Source organism: Oncorhynchus clarkii, chromosome 1 (assembly GCF_045791955.1).
Source record: "Oncorhynchus clarkii lewisi isolate Uvic-CL-2024 chromosome 1, UVic_Ocla_1.0, whole genome shotgun sequence".
Taxonomy (NCBI): domain Eukaryota; kingdom Metazoa; phylum Chordata; class Actinopteri; order Salmoniformes; family Salmonidae; genus Oncorhynchus; species Oncorhynchus clarkii.
Genome location: NC_092147.1, coordinates 12902750 through 12925846, shown reverse-complemented (window position 1 = coordinate 12925846; position 23097 = coordinate 12902750). Strand labels below are relative to the sequence as shown.

The 23097-nt window shown below is 44.7% G+C and overlaps 1 protein-coding gene across 4 annotated transcripts in view; it reads left to right on the top strand.

Moving 5' to 3' along the window:
- The window catches only part of LOC139423857 (nuclear factor 1 A-type-like), a 283093-nt gene extending 261595 nt beyond the window's left edge, over nt 1–21498 (top strand). For all 4 annotated transcript variants that reach the window (XM_071175606.1, XM_071175531.1, XM_071175758.1 and 1 more), the window contains one exon: nt 12483–21498. In XM_071175606.1, coding sequence (XP_071031707.1) covers nt 12483–12497 — 15 coding nt within the window. In that variant the 3' untranslated portion in view covers nt 12498–21498. The remainder of the gene's footprint in view (nt 1–12482) is intronic.
- The last annotated feature ends 1599 nt before the right edge of the window (nt 21499–23097 follow it).

Sequence of the window (23097 nt, the reverse complement as noted above, 5' to 3'; positions counted from 1 at the left end):
AGTCTGCTCACCATGGAAACGAGGGGGAAGGGTTGATTGAGGTGCCTGTGTGTGTCCACCCTCCAACCCCCCTCTCCCTCTCTCATTGAAAAGTTGTCTTGTTTGAGAGAGTGGGTGGGGGGTTGTCGGTGGCGAGGTCAGTGCCCGTGGAAGGAGGGAATGGGTTTTAGGCATTGCCAATGCAATGGGCACAGTGCCTGCGAGTCAGCGCTGCCATGGGAGCCAGTGGCGGTTGCCCCCTGAGACACAGCACTGAGGACCCCGTGATGCTCTGCTCTGTGCCTGTCTAGAATACTGTTTTCAAACACCAGATACACACACAGCCCGCCCCCTTGTCCTCCTGACTAGTCGAGACATGTATACGCACACACACACACACACACACACACTCACACTCACACTCACACTCACACTCACACTCACACACACACACACACACACACAGTGAGGCTAGTACAAATGATCACAGTTGCCTTATAGTCACTTCTCTCATGTAGCACATCTTTAGAGGGAGGATTTAAATGCGCAATCTGTCTTTGTCTTCTCTGATTTGAAGGTATACTACCTCTGCACTTAAATGTGTATGAGTTACAGATTGCACCTTTACAGAAGTTAAATATTTCACCATTTAAATAGTTTGTTTTGTCGCTGCCATAATAATAAACAGTGTGTTGTGTATTTAGGCGGGCTGGGTGTCATTACCTTGTTGAACCAGTAGGGGGAGAAGCTCTGACCAGTTTACTTTCCCACAGTAATTATGATGCATTCTAATACAAGCAGACAACTGTCTCAGACAACACTGTCACTTATCAATGCATCTGGGGGTACAGTAATATTACAAGACGTACCAAGACCAAAAACACACACTGTTAATAATGTTGCATTACAGTACTAGACATTTCACTGATTATGATTATTTCACTGATTATGAGTTAGTTTGGGTGTCTGCACTAGAGGAGGTCTGCAGGACACCGAAGAGGTGTATCATAGGATACGTCCCAAATGGCACCCTATTCCCTATATAGTGCACTGCTTTCGACCAGGGGAGACATAGGTAGAGTGAGAGAAGGGAGAGAGGAGGTTAGAGGGGAGACATAGGTAGATTGAGAGAAGGGAGAGAGGAGGGTAGAGGGGAGACATAGGTAGAGTGAGAGAAGGGAGAGAGGAGGGTAGAGGGGAGACATAGGTAGAGTGAGAGAAGGGAGAGAGGAGGGTAGAGGGGAGACATAGGTAGAGTGAGAGGGGGGAGAGAGGAGGGTAGAGGGGAGACATAGGTAGAGTGAGAGAAGGGAGAGAGGAGGGTAGAGGGGAGACATAGGTAGAGTGAGAGAAGGGAGAGAGGAGGGTAGAGGGGAGACATAGGTAGAGTGAGAGAAGGGAGAGAGGAGGGTAGAGGGGAGACATAGGTAGAGTGAGAGAAGGGAGAGAGGAGGGTAGAGGGGAGACATAGGTAGAGTGAGAGGGGGGAGAGAGGGAGGGAGAGAGGCAGGGGGGCGACGCATGGGTAGAGCAAGAGGGGGGAGATGGGGATGCTGAGGGGGAGGCAGTGAAGAGATGAGGTGTAAAGAGATGGTGCGAGTCAGATTGAAAAAGGGGTAGGAAGAGAGAGGGTTTGGCAGAGAAGAGATGGGTAGGAAGAGAGAGGGTTTGGCAGAGAAGAGATGGGTAGGAAGAGAGAGGGTTTGGCAGAGAAGAGATGGGTAGGAAGAGAGAGGGTTTGGCAGAGAAGAGATGGGTAGGAAGAGAGAGGGTTTGGCAGAGAAGAGATGGGTAGGAAGAGAGAGGGTTTGGCAGAGAAGAGATGGGTAGGAAGAGAGAGGGTTTGGCAGAGAAGAGATGGGTAGGAAGAGAGAGGGTTTGGCAGAGAAGAGATGGGTAGGAAGAGAGACGGTTTGGCAGAGAAGAGATGGATAGGAAGAGAGAGGGTTTGGCAGAGAAGAGATGGGTAGGAAGAGAGAGGGTTGGCAGAGAAGAGATGGGTAGGAAGAGAGAGGGTTTGGCAGAGAAGAGATGGGTAGGAAGAGAGACGGTTTGGCAGAGAAGAGATGGGTAGGAAGAGAGAGGGTTTGGCAGAGAAGAGATGGGTAGGAAGAGAGAGGGTTTGGCAGAGAAGAGATGGGTAGGAAGAGAGAGGGTTTGGCAGAGAAGAAATGGGTAGGAAGAGAGACGGTTTGGCAGAGAAGAGATGGGTAGGAAGAGAGAGGGTTTGGTAGAGAAGAGATGGGTAGGAAGAGAGACGGTATGGCAGAGAAGAGATGGGTAGGAAGAGAGAGGGTTTGGCAGAGAAGAGATGGGTAGGAAGAGAGACGGTATGGCAGAGAAGAGATGGGTAGGAAGAGAGAGGGTTTGGCAGAGAAGAGATGGGTAGGAAGAGAGACGGTTTGGCAGAGAAGAGATGGGTAGGAAGAGAGAGGGTTTGGCAGAGAAGAGATGGGTAGGGGGAATAAAGGGAGGCATAGAGAGAGAGGGAGAGGTGGTTTCATAAGCACACCGGGCTGGGAGCTGGTTTGCATTACATGAGGCTGAACTCCTCTGAGATGACACTCATCTGCAGGCACTTTAGCCCAGCGTCCTGAGTCAGCACTTCTCCACATGATGAGATTACTGGTTCCATTGACAGGAGTTTAAAGAAACAGGCCAAGATCCCTCCTTTCTCTCTCACTGGGTACTTCTTTGTCCTTACTATCTCTCTGTCTTCTCTCTTTCACTGGGTACTTCTTTCTCCTTTACTATCTCTCTCTCTTCTCTCTTTCACTGGGTACTTCTTTCTCCTTACTATCTCTCTCTCTTCTCTCTCTCACTGGGTACTTCTTTCTCCTTACTATCTCTCTGTCTTCTCTCTCTCACTGGGTACTTCTTTCTCCTTACTATCTCTCTGTCTTCTCTCTCTCACTGGGTACTTCTTTCTCCTTACTATCTCTGTCTTCTCTCTCTCACTGGGTACTTCTTTCTCCTTACTATCTCTCTCTCTTCTCTCTCTCACTGGGTACTTCTTTCTCCTTTACTATCTCTCTGTCTTCTCTCTCTCACTGGGTACTTCTTTCTCTATACTATCTCTGTCTTCTCTCTCTCACTGGGTACTTCTTTCTCCTTACTATCTCTCTCTCTTCTCTCTTTCACTGGGTACTTCTTTCTCCTTACTATCTCTCTGTCTTCTCTCTCTCACTGGGTACTTCTTTCTCTATACTATCTCTCTGTCTTCTCTCTTTCACTGGGTACTTCTTTCTCCTTACTATCTCTCTGTCTTCTCTCTCTCACTGGGTACTTCTTTCTCTATACTATCTCTCTGTCTTCTCTCTTTCACTGGGTACTTCTTTCTCCTTACTATCTCTCTGTCTTCTCTCTCTCACTGGGTACTTCTTTCTCCTTACTATCTCTCTCTCTCTCTTCTCTCCTCTTTCTCTCTCCTAGGCTTTCTCCACACTTCATCATGCTTGACTGTATGACTCTAAGTGTGTGTGTGTGTGTGTGTGTGTGTGTGTGTGTGTGTGTGTGTGTGTGTGTGTGTGTGTGTGTGTGTGTGTGTGTGTCGGTGTGTGTGTGTGTGTGTGTGTGCGTGTGTGCGTGTGTGTGTGTGTGTGTAAGTCACACTTTCACAGTCTTTCACATACGCTGCTGTTATTCTGTGTATTATTTCTCCTGTTTGCCTAGTCCCTTCACCCCTACCTACAGTACATGTATATATTACCTAGTCCCTTTACCCCTACCTACAGTACATGTATATATTACCTAGTCCCTTCACCCCTACCTACAGTACATGTATATATTACCTAGTCCCTTCACCCCTACCTACAGTACATGTATATATTACCTAGTCCCTTTACCCCTACCTACAGTACATGTATATATTACCTAGTCCCTTTACCCCTACCTACAGTACATGTATATATTACCTAGTCCCTTTACCCCTACCTACAGTACATGTATATATTACCTAGTCCCTTTACCCCTACCTACAGTACATGTATATATTACCTAGTCCCTTTACCCCTACCTACAGTACATGTATATATTACCTAGTCCCTTCACCCCTACCTACAGTACATGTATATATTACCCAGTCCCTTCACCCCTACCTACAGTACATGTATATATTACCTAGTCCCTTTACCCCTACCTACAGTACATGTATATATTACCTAGTCCCTTTACCCCTACCTACAGTACATGTATATATTACCTAGTCCCTTTACCCCTACCTACACTACATGTATATATTACCTAGTCCCTTTACCCCTACCTACAGTACATGTATATATTACCTAGTCCCTTTACCCCTACCTACAGTACATGTATATATTACCTAGTCCCTTCACCCCTACCTACAGTACATGTATATATTACCTAGTCCCTTCACCCCTACCTACAGTACATGTATATATTACCTAGTCCCTTTACCCCTACCTACAGTACATGTATATATTACCTAGTCCCTTCACCCCTACCTACAGTACATGTATATATTACCTAGTCCCTTCACCCCTACCTACAGTACATGTATATATTACCTAGTCCCTTTACCCCTACCTACAGTACATGTATATATTACCTAGTCCCTTTACCCCTACCTACAGTACATGTATATATTACCTAGTCCCTTTACCCCTACCTACAGTACATGTATATATTACCTAGTCCCTTCACCCCTACCTACAGTACATGTATATATTACCTAGTCCCTTTACCCCTACCTACAGTACATGTATATATTACCTAGTCCCTTTACCCCTACCTACAGTACATGTATATATTACCTAGTCCCTTCACCCCTACCTACAGTACATGTATATATTACCTAGTCCCTTTACCCCTACCTACAGTACATGTATATATTACCTAGTCCCTTCACCCCTACCTACAGTACATGTATATATTACCTAGTCCCTTCACCCCTACCTAGAGTACATGTATATATTACCTAGTCCCTTTACCCCTACCTACAGTACATGTATATATTACCTAGTCCCTTCACCCCTACTTACAGTACATGTATATATTACCTAGTCCCTTTACCCCTACCTACAGTACATGTATATATTACCTAGTCCCTTTACCCCTACCTACAGTACATGTATATATTACCTAGTCCCTTCACCCCTACCTACAGTACATGTATATATTGCCTCAATTACCTCAACTCCCTCATACCCCTGCAACATTGACTTGGTACTGGGACTGTTTGTATATAGTCTCATTATTGTTGCTGTTATTTTATTGTTTCCTATTTCCTTTTTGCCAATTGTTAAACTTTCTTGTTCTGGATTGTTTTGGAAAGGGCTCGTAACTAAGCATTTCACTGTAAGGTCTACTACACCTGTTGTATTCAGCATTTCACATTAATGTCTACTACACCTGTTGTATTCAGCATTTCACTGTGAGGTCTACTACACCTGTTGTATTCAGCATTTCACTGTAAGGTCTACTACACCTGTTGTATTCAGCATTTCACTGTAAGGTCTACTACACCTGTTGTATTCGGCATTTCACTGTAAGGTCTACTACACCTGTTGTATTCAGCATTTCACTGTAAGGTCTACTACACCTGTTGTATTCAGCATTTCACTGTGAGGTCTACTACACCTGTTGTATTCAGCATTTCACTGTAAGGTCTACTACACCTGTTGTATTCAGCATTTCACTGTAAGGTCTACTACACCTGTTGTATTCAGCATTTCACTGTAAGGTCTACTACCCCTGTTGTATTCAGCATTTCACTGTAAGGTCTACTACACCTGTTGTATTCAGCATTTCACTGTGAGGTCTACTACACCTGTTGTATTCAGCATTTCACTGTAAGGTCTACTACACCTGTTGTATTCGGCATTTCACTGTAAGGTCTACTACACCTGTTGTATTCAGCATTTCACTGTAAGGTCTACTACACCTGTTGTATTCAGCATTTCACTGTGAGGTCTACTACACCTGTTGTATTCAGCATTTCACTGTAAGGTCTACTACACCTGTTGTATTCAGCATTTCACTGTAAGGTCTACTACACCTGTTGTATTCAGCATTTCACTGTAAGGTCTACTACCCCTGTTGTATTCAGCATTTCACTGTAAAGTCTACTACACCTGTTGTATTCAGCATTTCACTGTAAGGTCTACTACATCTGTTGTATTCGGCACATGATACAAATACAATTTGATTTGTGTGTGTGTGTGTTAGCGCGTATGTGTGTATGTATGTGTGTGAAGCAACTCCTGTCCATATAAAAGCACCTTCAAGGCGTTCAGTTAGGACACCCAGACAGATCAGTACGGTGCAGCTGTCCATTACCTGCTGCTAGTATTTCACTGTGAAGACAACCACACACACATACACACACACACACACACACACACACACACACACACACACACACACACACACACACACATTTGCATTCACTCTCTAAAAGACCTTAAGAACGCTGCCTGGTCTTCCTCTGTAATGCTATGCGTTACTCACAGATCAGTGGGGATATTGATTGGCTATATTGGATTGGCCACAAGGGACATGAATGTTGTACTACCACAGCCTTTAGCAGGACACTGCTTCCCTTACACTATCACTAACTATCTATCACTAACTACCACTAACTATCTACCACTAACTACCACTAACTACCTACCACTAACTATCTATCACTAACTATCTATCACTAACTATCTATCACTAACTACCACTAACTATCTACCACTAACTATCTACCACTAACTACCACTAACTATCTACCACTAACTATCTACCACTAACTACCACTAACTATCTATCACTAACTATCTACCACTAACTATCTACCACTAAACACCACTAACTACCACTAACTAACTATCTATCACTAACTATCTATCACTAACTACCACTAACTATCTACCACTAACTACCACTAACTATCTATCACTAACTATCTACCACTAACTATATATCACTAACTAACTACCACTAACTATCTACCACTAACTACCACTAACTATCTATCACTAACTAACTACCACTAATTATCTACCACTAACTATCTACCACTAACTACCACTAACTATCTACCACTAACTACCACTAACTATCTACCACTAACTATCTATCACTAACTATCTACCACTAACTACCACTAACTATCTACCACTAACTAACTACCACTAACTATCTACCACTAACTATCTATCACTAACTATCTATCACTAACTATCTATCACTAACTACCACTGACTATCGACCACTAACTACCACTAACTATCTACCACTAACTACCACTAACTATCTACCACTAACTAACTACCACTAACTAACTACCACTAACTATCTACCACTAACTATCTATCACTATCTATCATTTAAACACCTCAATACACTTTATAGTTAAATAGAACAAAAATACACTAACAAATATAAATGTAAAATCCATATTTACATATTTTTTATTTTTTACTTTTGATGAGCTAAAGTTGACTTTCAAAAAGCAGGAGGGGTTTAGATGGTTACTCTCTCTCTCTTTGGTTGGTTTGATATCACACACTCGTACACATACACATCGCCCAGAGCACACAGCTGTCGACACAGGGTGTTGGAATCCCCACCTTTCTCTCTCCCCGGGCCTGTGTAGTATTTACTGTTCCAACCCCGGGGCTGTACGCCTGGTCTCTCTCTCTCTGTCTCTCTCTCTGTCTCTCTCTCTGTCTCTCTCTATCTCTGTCTCTCTCTATCTCTCTGTCTCTCTCTCTCTCTCTCTCTCTCTCTATCTCTCTCTCTCTCTCTCTCTATCTCTCTCTCTCTCTCTCTCTCTCTCTCTCTCTCTCTCTCTCTCTATCTCTCTCTCTGTCTCTGTCTCTGTCTCTGTCTCTGTCTCTGTCTCTCTCTCTCTCTCTGTCTCTGTCTCTGTCTCTGTCTCTGTCTCTCTCTCTCTCTCTCTCTCTCTCTCTCTCTCTCTCATATCTATCTATCTGACTATACCAAACATTGGGAACACCTTCCTAATTTTGAATTACGCCCCCCGCCCCCAATTCATCGGGGCGTGGACTCTACAAGGTGTTGAAAGCATTCCACAGGGATGCTGGCCCATGTTGACTCCAATGCTTCCCATAGTTGTATGGATGTCCTTTGGGTGGTGGACCATTCTTGATGCACACGGGAAACTGTTGAGCGTGAAAATACCCAGCAGCTTTGCAGTTCTTGACACAAACCGGTGCACCTGGCACCTACTACCATACCCCGTTCAAAGGCACTTCAATCTTTTGTCTTGCCCATTCACCCTCTGGATGGCCCACATACACAATCCATGTTTCAATTGTCTCAGGGCTTAAAAATCCTTATTTAACCTGTCACCTCCCCTTCATCTACACTGATTGAAGTGGATTTAACAAGTAACATCAATAAGGGATCATAGCTTTCACCAGGTTTCACCTGGTCAGTCTATGGAAGGGAAAGGGGGATACCTAGTCAGTTGTACAGTTCCTCATTTAACTGAATCGGAGAGGTGTGGGGGGCTGCCTTAACATGGAAAGAGCAGGTGTTCATAATGTTTTGTAAACTCAGTGTATATCTATTTATCTCGCTCCATTTCTTACTCTCTGCCTTTGTCTCCATCTCCCCCCTTTTTCTGTCTCTAGTGCTCCTCTCTCTCTCTCTCTCTCTCTCTCTCTCTCTCTCTCTCTCTCTCTCTCTCTCTCTCTCTCTCTCTATCTCTCCCTCCCTCTTTCTCTGCTGTGAAAGTCCTACTCCCCACCACCACTTTTACTGGCCTGAATGTCTGGCTCTCACAGTACAACCTCAGCTGTCCCCTATTGACAATTATGGTGTGTGAGTGTGTGACAGAGAGCAGAGTATCTGTCTAGAGCCAGGTTGGAGCTAGAAAGAGTGTCTCGAATAAAAAACAGGGCTATAATCATCTCTAACCTCCCAAAAGAAGCCTGTGCTTTTACAGTTTTATGTCTCATTCAGGGAGCAAGGGAGAGGGGGGGGGGGGTGGGGGGGGGGGTAGAGGGAGAGATAGATAGAGAGGAAGACCAAAAGGGAGGAGGATAAAGAAAGAGATTGAGAAAGGGAGAGGGAGAGGGAGAGAAAAAGAGGATGACTGAAGTATGTAATGCGTGTGGTGGAGATCCTCACCCGGTAACTGGTGGCACACAAGGGTCACAAATGGCCATGTCCCGCCCCACCCTCCAGGTGCCCGCTCCAGCCCGACAACGCATGGCATTGCTCATCCCAGACGCGCATCTGGTAGGCTTTCCTGTGGGCACTAGAACACACCTCAGTGTAATGGTTGGTGTTAAAGTGGGCCCCAGGCACCAGCTCCAACCAGCCCAGCAGAGCCCAGCCCGGCAGAGCCCAGCCCAGCAGAGCCCACAGAGCCCTGCCCAGCAGAGCCAAGCCCAGCCCAGCAGAGCGAAGTCCAGCCCACAGAGCCAAGCCCAGCCCAGCCGAGCCAAGCCCATCCCAGCAGAGCCAAGCCCAGCCCACAGATCCCAGCCCAGCAGAGCCCAGCCCAGCAGAGCCCAGCCTACAGAGCCCAGCCTACAGAGCCCAGCCCACAGAGCCCAGCCCAGCACAGCCCACAGAGCCCAGCCCAGCAGAGCCCAGCCCACAGAGCCCAGCCCAGCCCACAGAGCCCAGCCCAGCCCACAGAGCCCAGCCCACAGAGCCCAGCCCACAGAGCCCAGCCCAGCAGAGCCCACAGAGCCCAGCCCAGCCCACAGAGCCCAGCCCACAGAGCCCAGCCCACAGAGCCCAGCCCAGCCCACAGAGCCCAGCCCACAGAGCCCAGCCCAGCAGAGCCCAGCCCAGCAGAGCCAAACCCACAGAGACCAGCCCACAGAGCCCAGCCCACAGAGCCCAGCTCAGCAGAGCACCACATGTCCTCAACAACAGCCCCTCTGTCTTCTGGTTCACAACACACACTGCTAATAGAGTGAACGTGTCCCTATGCTAATAACTGTGTGTGGACATTCTAACTTTCTCTCTCTCTCCCTACCCCATCTCTCTTTCTGTCTTTCTCTCTCCATCTCTCTCTCTCTCTCTCACTACCCCATCTCTCTCTCTGCCCTCTGCTCTGATGCAGTATCTGCAGTCTAAATCACAGCTGTCAGCACCAGCCCACTGTGTGGTAACACTACCCCCCCCCCCCCCCCCACACACACACACACACACAGACACAGTGTTTGGTCTGCAAGACCCCCTCTCCTCAGTCTTATCGGGACAAGGGGAAGATGGAGGGAGTTAGTGAAGGAGGGATGAGAAGAAAAAGGAGTAGGTAGAGGTGGAGTGGATGAAAAGTTTGAGTAGACAAAGATGGTGGATGGGGAGAGAGAGGGGGGAGGGACGGAGGGAGAGAGAGGAAAGGAAGAGAGGGGGGAGGGACCGAGAGAGAGAGAGAGAGAGGAAAGGAAGAGAGGAGCGAGAGAGAGAGGGAGGGAGGGAGAGCGAGAGAGGAAAGGAAGAGAGGAGAGAGAGGGGGAGGGAGGGACGGAGGGAGAGAGAGAGAGAGAGAGAGAGAGAGAGAGAGAGAGAGAGAGAGAGAGAATGAGACAGAAAGTCCTAGAGTCAGTAACTTGTATTGATTAAAAACATTCCAGTCTTCCCTGCCGCCGAGCAGCATCGTGTCGACAGTAGAATTTCAACCAGTCAGGAGCTAGTCCTGCTCAGGCAGGCGACAGACCGGCTAGCAACCTGCAGGAGCACACCCACTGACACACACACACAGTACAGTCACACACACCCACAGTACGGACACACACACCCACAGTACAGACACCCACAGTACAGACACTCACACACCCGTAGTACAGACACACACACACACAGTACAGTCACACACACCCACAGTACAGACACCCACACACCCATAGTACAGGCACACACACACCCACTGTACAGATATACACCCACTGTACAGATATACACACACAGTACAGACACACACACACACACACAGTACAGACACACACACACACACACACACACACACACACACACACACACACACACACACACACACACACACACACACACACAGTACAGACACACACACAACACACAGATACAATAGACACATACGGCACTCCCACAGTACAGACACACACACACACACACACACACACACACACACACACACACACACACACACACACACACACAGTACAGACACACACACCCACAGTACAGACACACAAACAACACACAGATACAATAGACACATACGGCACACACACAAACAATACCTTTATTTGAAGCGCTTTAGCTTTGGGTCCCCTCTAGTCTCATGACTTAGTTTGGTGATTATATCCTATATTTGTCATTGTGTCTTTATGTTGAAGTGTGTTTCATTGTAAGTAGAGCAGAAGGGAGAGACAGCAGTCTGTTATTTACTTCCAGCAGGTAGAGACAAAGTTGGTTTCCATGTGTGCATTTGTTTCAGAGTGCGTGCGTGTATGTGTGTGTCGCAAGAGGGCCTGGCGGAGTGTGTGTGTGTGTGTGTGTGTGTTGGAAGAGGGGCTGGCGGAGTGTGTGTGTCTCGGAAGAGGGGCTGGCGGAGTGTGTGTGTGTCAGAAGAGGGGCTGGCGGCGTGTGTTTGTGTGTGTGTGTGTGTGAGCTCCCTCTGAATCAATAGCGATGTATTTGTGTCTGCGGCGGCGGCTGGGTGCTCCAACTTCACAGAACAGTGACAAGAGAGAACAGAGAAGGAGAAAGAGAGGGAGAAAGAGGGATACACAGGAAGGCAACCTGGGTCTTCCTAATGGTAGTCACGTCGACGTCTGTCTGGTTGTCACGGGCAACCAGACATGACGTAGCGCGGGGATGAACTTGAACTTGGGGCAGGGATGAGGGATGTTGAGATGGGAGGACGGAGGAGAGAAACGGAGAGAAGAGAAGGAGGGGCGCTTGCTCAATTGCTGAAAACGTGAACAATGGAGTGAAGGATTACGGAGGGCCAGTCAGCTAACCTGAAGAACCACCTCCCCTCCCCCTCCCCCTCTCTCTCTCTCTCTCTGTCTGTCTGTCTGTCTGTCTGTCTGTCTGTCTGTCTGTCTGTCTCGCTCTGTCTCTCTGTCTCTCTGTCTCTCTCTCTGTCTGTCTGTCTGTCTGTCTGTCTGTCTGTCTGTCTGTCTGTCTGTCTGGCTGTCTGTCTGTCTGTCTGTCTCGCTCTGTCTCTCTGTCTGTCTGTCTGTCTGTCTGTCTGTCTGTCTGTCTGTCTGTCTGTCTGTCTGTCTGTCTGTCTGTCTGTCTGTCTCTTTTTTTCCTCTCTCTCTCCCTTTCTCTCTACCTTAAACACAGTAAAGCATGGCAGAAGTTGTTCAGAAGGCACACAGTGACCGGCTGGATAGAGGGTATAGGAACACCCTTGCCTAGCAGCTAGGTACTCAGTAGAGAGGGAGTGAGACAGAGATGGAAAGGAAATGGAAAGGTAGAGCACCGACTTGAGGCAAAGGAACTGATCTATTGTCTGCTTAAATTAACTTTATCTCAACTGTCTTCTGTCTCCCTTCATCCCTCTCTCTGTTCTGCAGTGGTACCTGGGCTAGGGACTCCAGACCCCCTAGCAGCCCGCTGGACAGATCGCTGGAAAGCCCACTGGACAGATCGCTGGACAGCCCGCTGGACAGATCGCTGGACCCCCTACTTTCTCCCCTGAGTGCGACCTAACCTGAAACCCTGCAAACGTGCTCACCTGTTTGACAGAGAGAAGCCCAACCCCTCAAATCTGTCACTGCATGGCTACAACAGACCACCCCGCCCTCTCCCATCCCCCAAAAACAAGAGCAGAGCTACTGACTGCTTACACACGTACATACTATATATCTATACAGCCCATATATACCCTCATTCATATGGTTCATATGTCTATATTCATATATAGTACCAGTCCCCCCAGCTGTCTATTGGATGTGCTAGCTGGAGCTCCAAGAGAGAGCTAGCGTATGTTTCCTGGTACACGTTGTGTTTGTTTATTTTTGTATTTCTTCTCGTCGTCCCCACTTTGCCGCAGAGGGGGGAGACATCACCTGACTAAATAAAAGAGCTTCCCTCAACCCTTCGTTGCCGTAGCCGACCTGTGGAGAAGGTCCGGCACAGAGACCTAAGAGTCCCGTGTACATGTGTGTATAAAGCTCTGCTGGCGTCACATGTCCCGAAACGAGAGGAAGATCAGAGCTCTTGTTCCTTTTGTTCTATGTTTGTTACCGGACTCTGTTTTCGGTTCAGTGGCTCACGGAGGTAGAGGTTTTAGCTGGGTCAGATACCAACCAGTTAATACCTCTCAGTCTCCCCACCCTACCCCAAACCAGACCTACCCAGCACCCACCCTGAGGAGGGACACTCCCCCACAGCCAAGAGTCTGAAGGTCTGAAGGTCTTCACCCCACCACGGGGCTTTTCCAGGGACAGCAGTGCAGCTGAAAGACCATGCAGAGGAGAACAACCAACACTATGAACTCACAGGGGACCAGAGAGGGGATGGGGTATTCATGTTTAATATCGGTCAATCAGGTGACATATTGAAACTGGTTTAAAGCCTGCAACAAGAAGAGAAGTATTTCAATGAGAAGCTTGTGAGAAAACCTCTGACTGGGAGGCTTGTTCATGTTACATTTTTGTATAGAGGTCATTTCAGTTCAAACTAACGGTTTTACAATGCTATACAATGCAAAAGGGCGAAGGTCTATAATTCTACAAACTGACTGGAGACATCTATGACTATCGTGAACAGTGGAATATCGAATTGAGGACAGTGCAATTTCGTTGGATAGTGGTTGGATAATTAAATATCTTTGTAGGATATGTTGTTAAAATAGTTGAAAATCATATATTTTTCTTCCTAGTCCATTCACACCTCTAAAATATCGGGGTACAAAAAAAAGTCAACTAGCACGATGGTCTGGTGAGAAAATAACAGATGTATTGAGCTTTTGTTGTCTTTTATTTGTTTGTTTGTTCATCTTGTAAATTTGCTAGTATCGTAGAATGTAAAAAATGTAAATCCCTTTTAGAAACATTGTAATTTTAAACAATCCATTTTAAAGCATTTCTTGCAGCTTTGAATCTAGTCTGCTATTAATTTTAAAAAAGCAAAGTGATTAACTTATTTTAAGAAAGCGCTTGATTTTAAAAGAAATAAGTAGTAGTTGAAATTTCTCATGAGGCAAAATCAAGAACATACAATGTGAGCAAATATCGAAAACATTAATCTCCACTTTACCGCGCATCCAAGTTCTGGTTTTCCTGTTTGATTGGCTAGGCCTTCTCTAAGCCTTGTCCAATCAGAAGCACTTGTTCCTGCAGTTGGTTTATGGGCTGGGAGTCTAATCAGAGGATTGTAGTTGAGTGAGAAAGAGTGACCATTTGTGTTGAAAACACATTGATATCTACATCAAGGCAAGATTGCAACCAGACGGCGAAGCTTTTCAGTTGCTTCGCATGCAACTTACCACTTATTGACGTTTTGTTTTTCTTTCCTATACTATATATATATATATATATATATATATATATATACACATTGTTAAGACTGACTCATCCACCCTCGATCAAAACTGAATAAAAGTATTAAAAATGTTGTTTTTTTATCTGCATGTTGTAGTGTTAGTGACAAACCTTTACATAGATTAGAGTTAGTGAATAAAGACACAGTATCCTAATCCCAACATCAGGCACTTGCCAATAGACTCTATCTGTTTGGCCCTTCGAGAGGCTTTTTTTACTGCTGGCCTTCACAATCAACCAGCTCCAACGTCTTTCAGACTCTTCTTCGCTTCTCATCATTTCTGAATCGTTTTTCCTCTTTCGTTCCCTCTTGAAATGATCAACAACAAAAAAACTCTAATCTTAAAGTATATATTTCGTTCGTATGTTCTCTAATTGCACGAAACAATTGTTCCTCATAAATGTGCCTTGAGCGATGGTCTAGTCCCGAGCTGTTGCACAATGTTCCAATGTGGAGAGTTGACCTTGTTTCTTATTTGTTTTCATCCCCCACCTCCCATTGTGTAGAAACTGAATCAGCGTTGTTATACTGATAAGAAACATGAATGATGAAATGGAAGACATCTCAGGCCTGTACGACAGCACACTATGATGCAACATGGAGGTGCTGTGTGTGTAGAAGACCTGAAACACTATATCTGTCTTGTACTGCTGTTTAACTAGGCCAGCGTCAATCACCCCGACATGGCCCCCTTTTTACTCATTCCGTAAGTAGGAATAGACCTCTTTATATCTTGAAGATAGTTTAGTTAACCCCCCAGTCATCGACCCTTAACCCTTTTTTGTGTTGAGAATACTAATCTATAGATATTTATGGATGTTGCTGAAATTTCTAAATGGAAACTTCTTTTGGCTTTGGAGTTTTCCTTTTTTTAATATTTTTTTTATTCAGAAATGAATAAAGAGAAAATAATATGCAATAGCTGCTTGCACTCATGTAGACAGTCATTTAGTCATTTGTTTGTGATGTTTATTTTTATTTTTTTTACCACAGTTAGGTTGCACTTGACTGGCTACATGGTTGGTGGTCGGTCCCCTAGGCAGACCCACTCCTGGAGAACAAAGGGCTCGCAAAGCCCAGTCAGCCTCGCTCGGGTATTCTACTGTCTTTGTTTTCAACACTAACAAGTCGACCGCAAAATATATTAGGGTTCTCCTTTTTTGGGGGGGGGGGGTCACAAGCAAGTCTTAAACAAGTCAAACTTCCTCTCCATCACAAAATCCACATTTGACAGACAAGAAAATATGACGTCCAACAAATAAAATGCCACTTTCTATTTCCTCCATTTCAACAGACTTCCAGACGATTAGATTCATTGTTTACCTGTTGATCTGTCTATTACATTTATCAGTTAAACAAGTCAATGATATGTTTTTGGGGGGAAGCCTTCGTGATGGTTTAGTTGTAAGACTTCGTGGGTTGTGTTTGTCCTTTAGTGTGACAGTTTTTGTCTTTGTTCTTGCCTACCCTTTAGCGATGAGTTGGGCATTACTTTCCTAATTATCTGCACTAAATGTGAAACAAATGACAATAGTGAGAATATTGAAAAGAAACGGCTTCCACGGCTTAAAAGCGAAGGGAAAAAACAATTGCACGGACATTTTTTGTCACAAAAACTCGTTGTGAACAGCCTAGCATCTAATCAGCAAGATTTGGCTGTGTGTGTGTGTAAGATACGACAAAATGACACCCTTTTTAAAGACAGAAAAACTAAGCAATAGTTTGGGCAGTCTGTTTTTGTTCTTGTGTTGTGTGTAATTTAGTTCTGGGTATAGAAGTGGGGAGAAGAGTTGATGATGACAAAGGAACACCTAAAAAAAGACAAGGAAGCGATGGAGCAGGCTGAAAGCCCTGACTGTAGGAGACCTGGTGTTTGTATGTTGTATAGTTTTATTAATTACACTGATTTTAAAGCTGCCCTATTTTATAATGCAGGACTTTTGTAACATTGATTAAATGAGGAGAAAAACTAGTGTTGTGAATTTTCTGATTGTTTGTATTAAGGCCACAGTAATAGAATGGGGTTTGTTTGTTCTCTGGGAACTGGATTTAAGTTGAAAACTTTCCCGTTTTCCTTTTTTTTGTTTTTTAAAAATGTATTTAAGGACTTTTTCTTCTTTTGATGGTACAGCATATTCCTATACTTAAAAAGTATAGGGTATTGAGGTGAAAAGCCCATTGTAAATGGATGTTACAGTATACTGTATGTTTTGAAGGTTATTTGTTGCATCAGTGTTGATGAAGGTAAATTTAGGTAATTTTAAGGAAATTGGTAAGAAAATATAGCGTTTTTTTATGCATATTTTTTTTTAGTTTAGGCAGACAAAGGCAGACATAGACAGACAGATGCCCCTATTATAAATACATCCAGGTATCTTTTTTTCTGTTCACCATTCCATGCAGGAAAATAAACAGCTTGATATGCAACATGATTCTTTTCCTTTTTCACATATTTATTTCCCTCTCTCAACCCTTTTTATTGATTTATTTAACTAGGCAAGTCAGCTAAGAACAAACTCGTATTTACAATGACGTTCTCCCGGGGAACAGTGGGTTAACTGCCTTGTTCAGGGGCAGAACGACAGAATTTTACCTTGTCAGCTCGGGGATTCGATCTAGCAACCTTTCGGTTACTGGCCCAACGCTCTAACCACTAGGCTACCTGCCACCCCACTTCATCACCAAATAGTCCTCATAAACCGTGGGTCCTCTCACACCACTTTCCATTGACACACTCACTTGCTGTTCTTCATTGCATTTGCAAAACACGGTTACCGCCAACAAACACACACCGCTTGCCTAGATAGGGGTGAGTTAAAAAAATAAGTATTGTACAAGTTTCCTGAAACTTTGTAACAGGGCTATGAACAGCCTATAGACAGGAGCTGCATGGGAAGGTGTGTAGAATAACCTGTACACAACTTATCTGCAGTCACCCTCTGCTCCCTCAAACTGGGAACCTCAAAGATTTTGATGTTTAACTGAATCGGCAAGCTTTAATTCACATTTTGTGCTAATAGAGACATTTTGGAATATCACCTCAAGAAATTAGAGTTTACAATTTAACACTACTGACATTTTCAGTTGTACTACTTTTCTTCCATCTCCTCAGGTAACCATATCCTAACCATATCCTAACCATATCCTAACCATATCCTAACCATATCCTAACCATTCACCACCAACATATACACATTTAACTCACTCAAGATGGCCTGGCCTTTCCCTTCACCCACATCTTATCTTGGGCTTCTTATTCTCAACATTTTGCCAAACACCCTTTGGAGTGTCTCTGGAACCGAGTTGAGCTGTAATGCTGAAACACATAACTGGGGAATATCGTAACGTACAGCAGAGGGTGGAAAGACGATACACGGTTGGCGATACCACACCTGAGTGGTAGCCCTGTGTATGTACAACCGTATCAGATCTCCTTTAGAAGCCCACAGACTCCAATAGTAAAGACCACTAAGTAGTCCTAGGAGAATACAATGCCATCTGACAGAGCAAAAGGACCCAACAGAAAGAGTCATTTCCCAAAATGAAGGATCTGGCTTTTAATTGTTCCCTTAGTCTCTTGATGAAGCTCTCGTGTAACAACCCTGTGTAGTGACCTTGTAGTCTCGTTGGAGAAGTATACACTAGGTAGTCCTGGAGAAATAGAGGGGACACCGAACGGTTCATATTGACGAGCTGTTCAGCCTACAAGAAGAGCTTTCACACCATCCCTTTCCCATCCAGTCAGTTAGGCTATTTTATTTAACCTTTTCTTAACTAGGCAAGTCAGTTAAGAACAAATTCTTACCTTACAATGACGGCCTACCCCGGCCAAACCCTCCCCTAACCCGGCCGATGCTGGGCCAATTGTGTGCCGCCCTATTGGACTCCCGACCACGGCCGGTTGTGATACGGCCTGGGATCGAACCAGGGTCTGTAGTGACGCCTCTAGCACTGCGATGCAATGCCTTAGACAGCCCAGCCACTCTGTTTCATCCCCGTGAAACAATATCTATTTTGACCACCGTCTGAGGAATTCTGCCCGTAGATCAGGAAACAGGGTTGAATAACGGCCAGGCTTTGCGAACGCACATCAAAGGCCTTTCTTGTCTTTCGTCTGTACAAATTGTCGTGGGCGTTGTTGATGTAGTGATTTTCCATTTGTAGAGTCATTGGTTTAGGGCTGAAGAATCCTAATACAATGTTTCATGCTTCAGCTAAAGAAACAACATGTAATACTTTTCAATCCATTTAGACACCTAAATATGTGAAATATACCAATGGGTGTAATACATAGGCAGAATGGCATTCGCTAACGGTGTGGCAATCGGGCAAGACATGGGAAGAGCTTCAATGAACCCTGAGACACTTCTGTCCAAAGACACATGATACTGTACCAACTGAGCTCTTTTCTCCCTGGCATTGAACCCAGATGGAAAAGTTGCCTTTTATACATACGGAAAAATTAAACAATATGGCCCGAGGAGGTGTGGTATACGGCCACTACTCCACGGCTAAAGGCTGTTCTTATACACGATGCAAAGCGGAGAGCCTGGATACAGCCCTTAGCAGTGGTATATTGACCATATACCACAACCCCCCGAGGTGTCTAATTGCTATTAGAGCAGTAAAAATGTATGTTGTGTCATACCCATGGTATACCATATACCATGGCTTTCAGCCAATCAGCATTCAGGGCTCAAACCACCCGATTTATAATTTAGTTTAGGGGTTGATCATATTTAGAAAATGAAGTAAACATTCTTCACATTGTTGTCTGTGTATAGAACCAAATTCATTGCAAAACAATAGGGAGGTACAGTATGTTACATCTTCATTGAAGGGATAACAGAAAGTCATTTCATGCGAAGGGAGTTAACATGGAAGCTGTTCCATAGCTCTCCACTCTAATGAATAAATAGTGTCAATAATCCTTTGCAAAGATATTTATTTATCCTCTTGAAAAACCATTACATGGTGCTAAGTAGTAAACCAAGCCCCTGAAGGAGAGTGAAATGATCAAATGAGACAAATTGAACTTATTATCCTGCTTTCTGACAACGTATAAGCCTAGCAGTTTAATCTGCATGGCAACTATGCACTGATTAAATATATATCCACATAGTATATATACACATATTATCCATGTATATGTGTGTATATTTCAAATGGAGATCTTTGGTATCTACTTTGCCTTCTTTTATGACTAATTGTTTTATTTTCGAGATCCCAGCTTAAAGATCAAACATGAAAATCTAGAAGAAACCAGCATATGACATGATATATGAAGAAGATGTAGTGCCTGTGAACTGTATTATATTGCTCTACTGAATATGATAATTGTTTGTAATTGTTTAAATCTCTGAACACCAGTAGCCTTTGCTGTCTGTCAGACCCCTCTGATTATAGCTCATGTACAATAACCTTAGAGATAGAATCGCATGCTCTTCCATAATCGCCTAGTAAGCTGTTTAGAATGTATCTACAAAAATTAATTTTATGTTTGTTTATTATTTTATCCTTCCCATCATTTATACTCCTTTTACCCCTTCTCTTATCTCCCTAAACCTCAAATGTTTTCTTTATTTCTACCATCCTGACTCCATCCTCATCCGACTTTTGAGTTATCAAGTTTTTTGGAGGGTATCTGGCTGCCATGAGAAGTATCTTCATGTTCATGTCAGTGTTTTTGTTGCACTCCTTCCAATCAACCTCATTGACTTTAGGCGGTGATGGTACCATGATGACTAGGCTAGGTGTTCAGTGGAGCCAGCTAGCTAAGATCCCCCCTCCCCTCCACTCCCGCACTCCTTAGACAATCTGCACCGACTGACCATCAGGACTAAGCTCTCTCTCTCTACTGGGGGGGACACAGAACTCCAGAACTCCCTACTCTTCTCAAGTACAGGAGTACCATTGATGAGAACTATGAGAAGCACTGCAGCTCCAGCGTGAATCTCCCTCACACGCCCTTTGTTAAGGGGGAGGAATCAATGGCTGCAGTCATTTCTGCTCCGTTCAGCACTATTGAGGACAGAATCCCTCATTGAGCCGCCGAGAGGCCCGAAGGTGGGCTTTCTGAGAGGCCTGCTCTTAGGGAAGCACTTCAAAAGAGAGGCAAATCAGTGCGAAGGTGGATGGGAAAGTTCCAGAAAGACAGCTATGCACACCTAAGAGACTCTCGGTTAAACAATGCTAATCCCCAATCCTGTTAGCTCAATTGGCTCACCCAGGGATAGACTTCCCAACATCTTAACTCCCTATGTTCCAAACTGGTCAGCTGGTCAACGTGGGAAGCAGCCCTCTTTGATACCAACATTTAAGCTGTAGGCTATTTCAATCTGACGTCACTTTCCTTCATATTACAAGTGGACTTTAGTAGACTAGTCTTGAACCTTTTTACATCAAACCAGGAGTGGAACTATTGTAGACACCTGTTCATATGGTGCGTTAGTGAATACCGCAACTTCCCCTAGCCTTGAGTCTCAAATCTCCACCATGGTCAAACTAGCGAATACTAACGAAGACAATCTTGACAAAGGTCAGCTTGAGTGAACCTGAGTGACAGAGGGAGGAGATCAATGAACTCCTGGTGCAGTCTGAGTCCCACATCCTTATCACAAAGGCTTCATATCCCAGCATCCACGTCACCAAGACTTCATATCCCAGCATCCACGTCACCAAGACTTCATATCCCAGCATCCCCGTCACTGCCTCCGCGAGTCCTCACAAACCACCATTCCATTCGGTCCTCATAAATCACAATCAAACATTTTAGTATTCAACAGATAAGTGAAACTGACTAATACCTTGTGCCTCTACTATACTTTTATGGAACAGAACAGTGAACCATTGAGCACCTATTGTTTGTTGGATGTTACTAGCGCCATTGTTTGTTGACTGCCATTGTATCTTCTGTTATGATGTGAGTTGTTGTTACCTGTCGGTTGTCCGAACACCTTGTGTGACCGTTGTTTTTTTTTCATTTTCCTTTTTACTGTTGTTTTTTTATTACTGGTGTAAAATCATCCTTCTCATTTCAATTAGTGAAACCATCATGTCCACGCAGAATCAATTACTGGAATCAAGATATGCATTTCCTATGCAACAACAACAACAAATATCTAAATAAAGTCGCTAATGCTGTATTTCGGTGGCCTTGTTACTTATTTCACAAATGCAAGTGTTTGTATGGTTGTCACCACATTTGTGTTTGTGTGAAACTGCTACTGTTTACTCACTGAAATACTGAAGGGATGGAAAGATACAACAAATGGACCAAAAAAGGCTGAAATGTGTTCAGTAATGAAAGGTCATTGAAACATAAACAGTATAAATCACATCTAACTTTTTATATACATTCTCAGAACTTAATTTACTTACTTTCCAACCTGGCGTTTTGGGGCAGCATTAAAACGCCTTTGTGGCTCATCTCAGCACTTAGTGGTTTGGCAGGTAAACTAGCGGTTAAGAGTGTTGGGACAGCTACCGAAAGGGTGTTGGTTCAAATCCCCTAGCCGACTAGGTGAAAAATCTGTCAATGTGCCCTTGAACAAGGCACTTAACTCTAATTGCTCCTCCTGTAAGTTGCTCTGGATAAGAGCATCTGCTAAGTGGACAAAATGAGTGCTGACGCCAGCTGTCTGAGGGGAGATTACACCTGCGCTCTGTTGAACACTGCATGGCTGCTTCACACTAGTTCTCTCATGCCTCATTTGAGACAGGTGTTTCTTGGCTCAATCTCACTCTGGTGATTAACCAAGAAAGAGTTGAACATGGGCATAGTGATGGCATGAACTCCTTGACACACCCCTACTATAAATCCCTTACAGTGCCCTTTTCCCCACATCGGTAAACCACTCCAATAGAAATAGATGTCCGGTACGGTGAGGTAAGGCTCTCAGTATTGGAAGACAACCGTGAAGAAATCCATTGACACACAAGTAAATGATTATACAACATTACTAGCCAATGTTGAACGGCTTGTTTTATCACAGGGCTTAAAGACTGTATAAAAAAGGGGCCCCAAACAGTAGACATCACTGGACACGCCTGTCATCCCCAAACAGTAGACATCACTGGACACGCCTGTCATCCCCAAACAGTAGACATCACTGGACACGCCTGTCATCCCCAAACAGTAGACATCACTGGACACGCCTGTCATCCCCAAACAGTAGACATCACTGGACACGCCTGTCATCCCCAAACAGTAGACATCACTGGACACGCCTGTCATCCCCAAACAGTAGACATCACTGGACACGCCTGTCATCCCCAAACAGTAGACATCACTGGACACGCCTGTCATCCCCAAACAGTAGACATCACTGGACACGCCTGTCATCCCCAAACAGTAGACATCACTGGACACGCCTGTCATCCCCAAACAGTAGACATCACTGGACACGCCTGTCATCCACAAACAGTAGACATCACTGGACACGCCTGTCATCCCCAAACAGTAGACATCACTGGACACGCCTGTCATCCACAAACAGTAGACATCACTGGACACGCCTGTCATCCCCAAACAGTAGACATCACTGGACACGCCTGTCATCCCCAAACAGTAGACATCACTGGACACGCCTGTCATCCCCAAACAGTAGACATCACTGGACACGCCTGTCATCCCCAAACAGT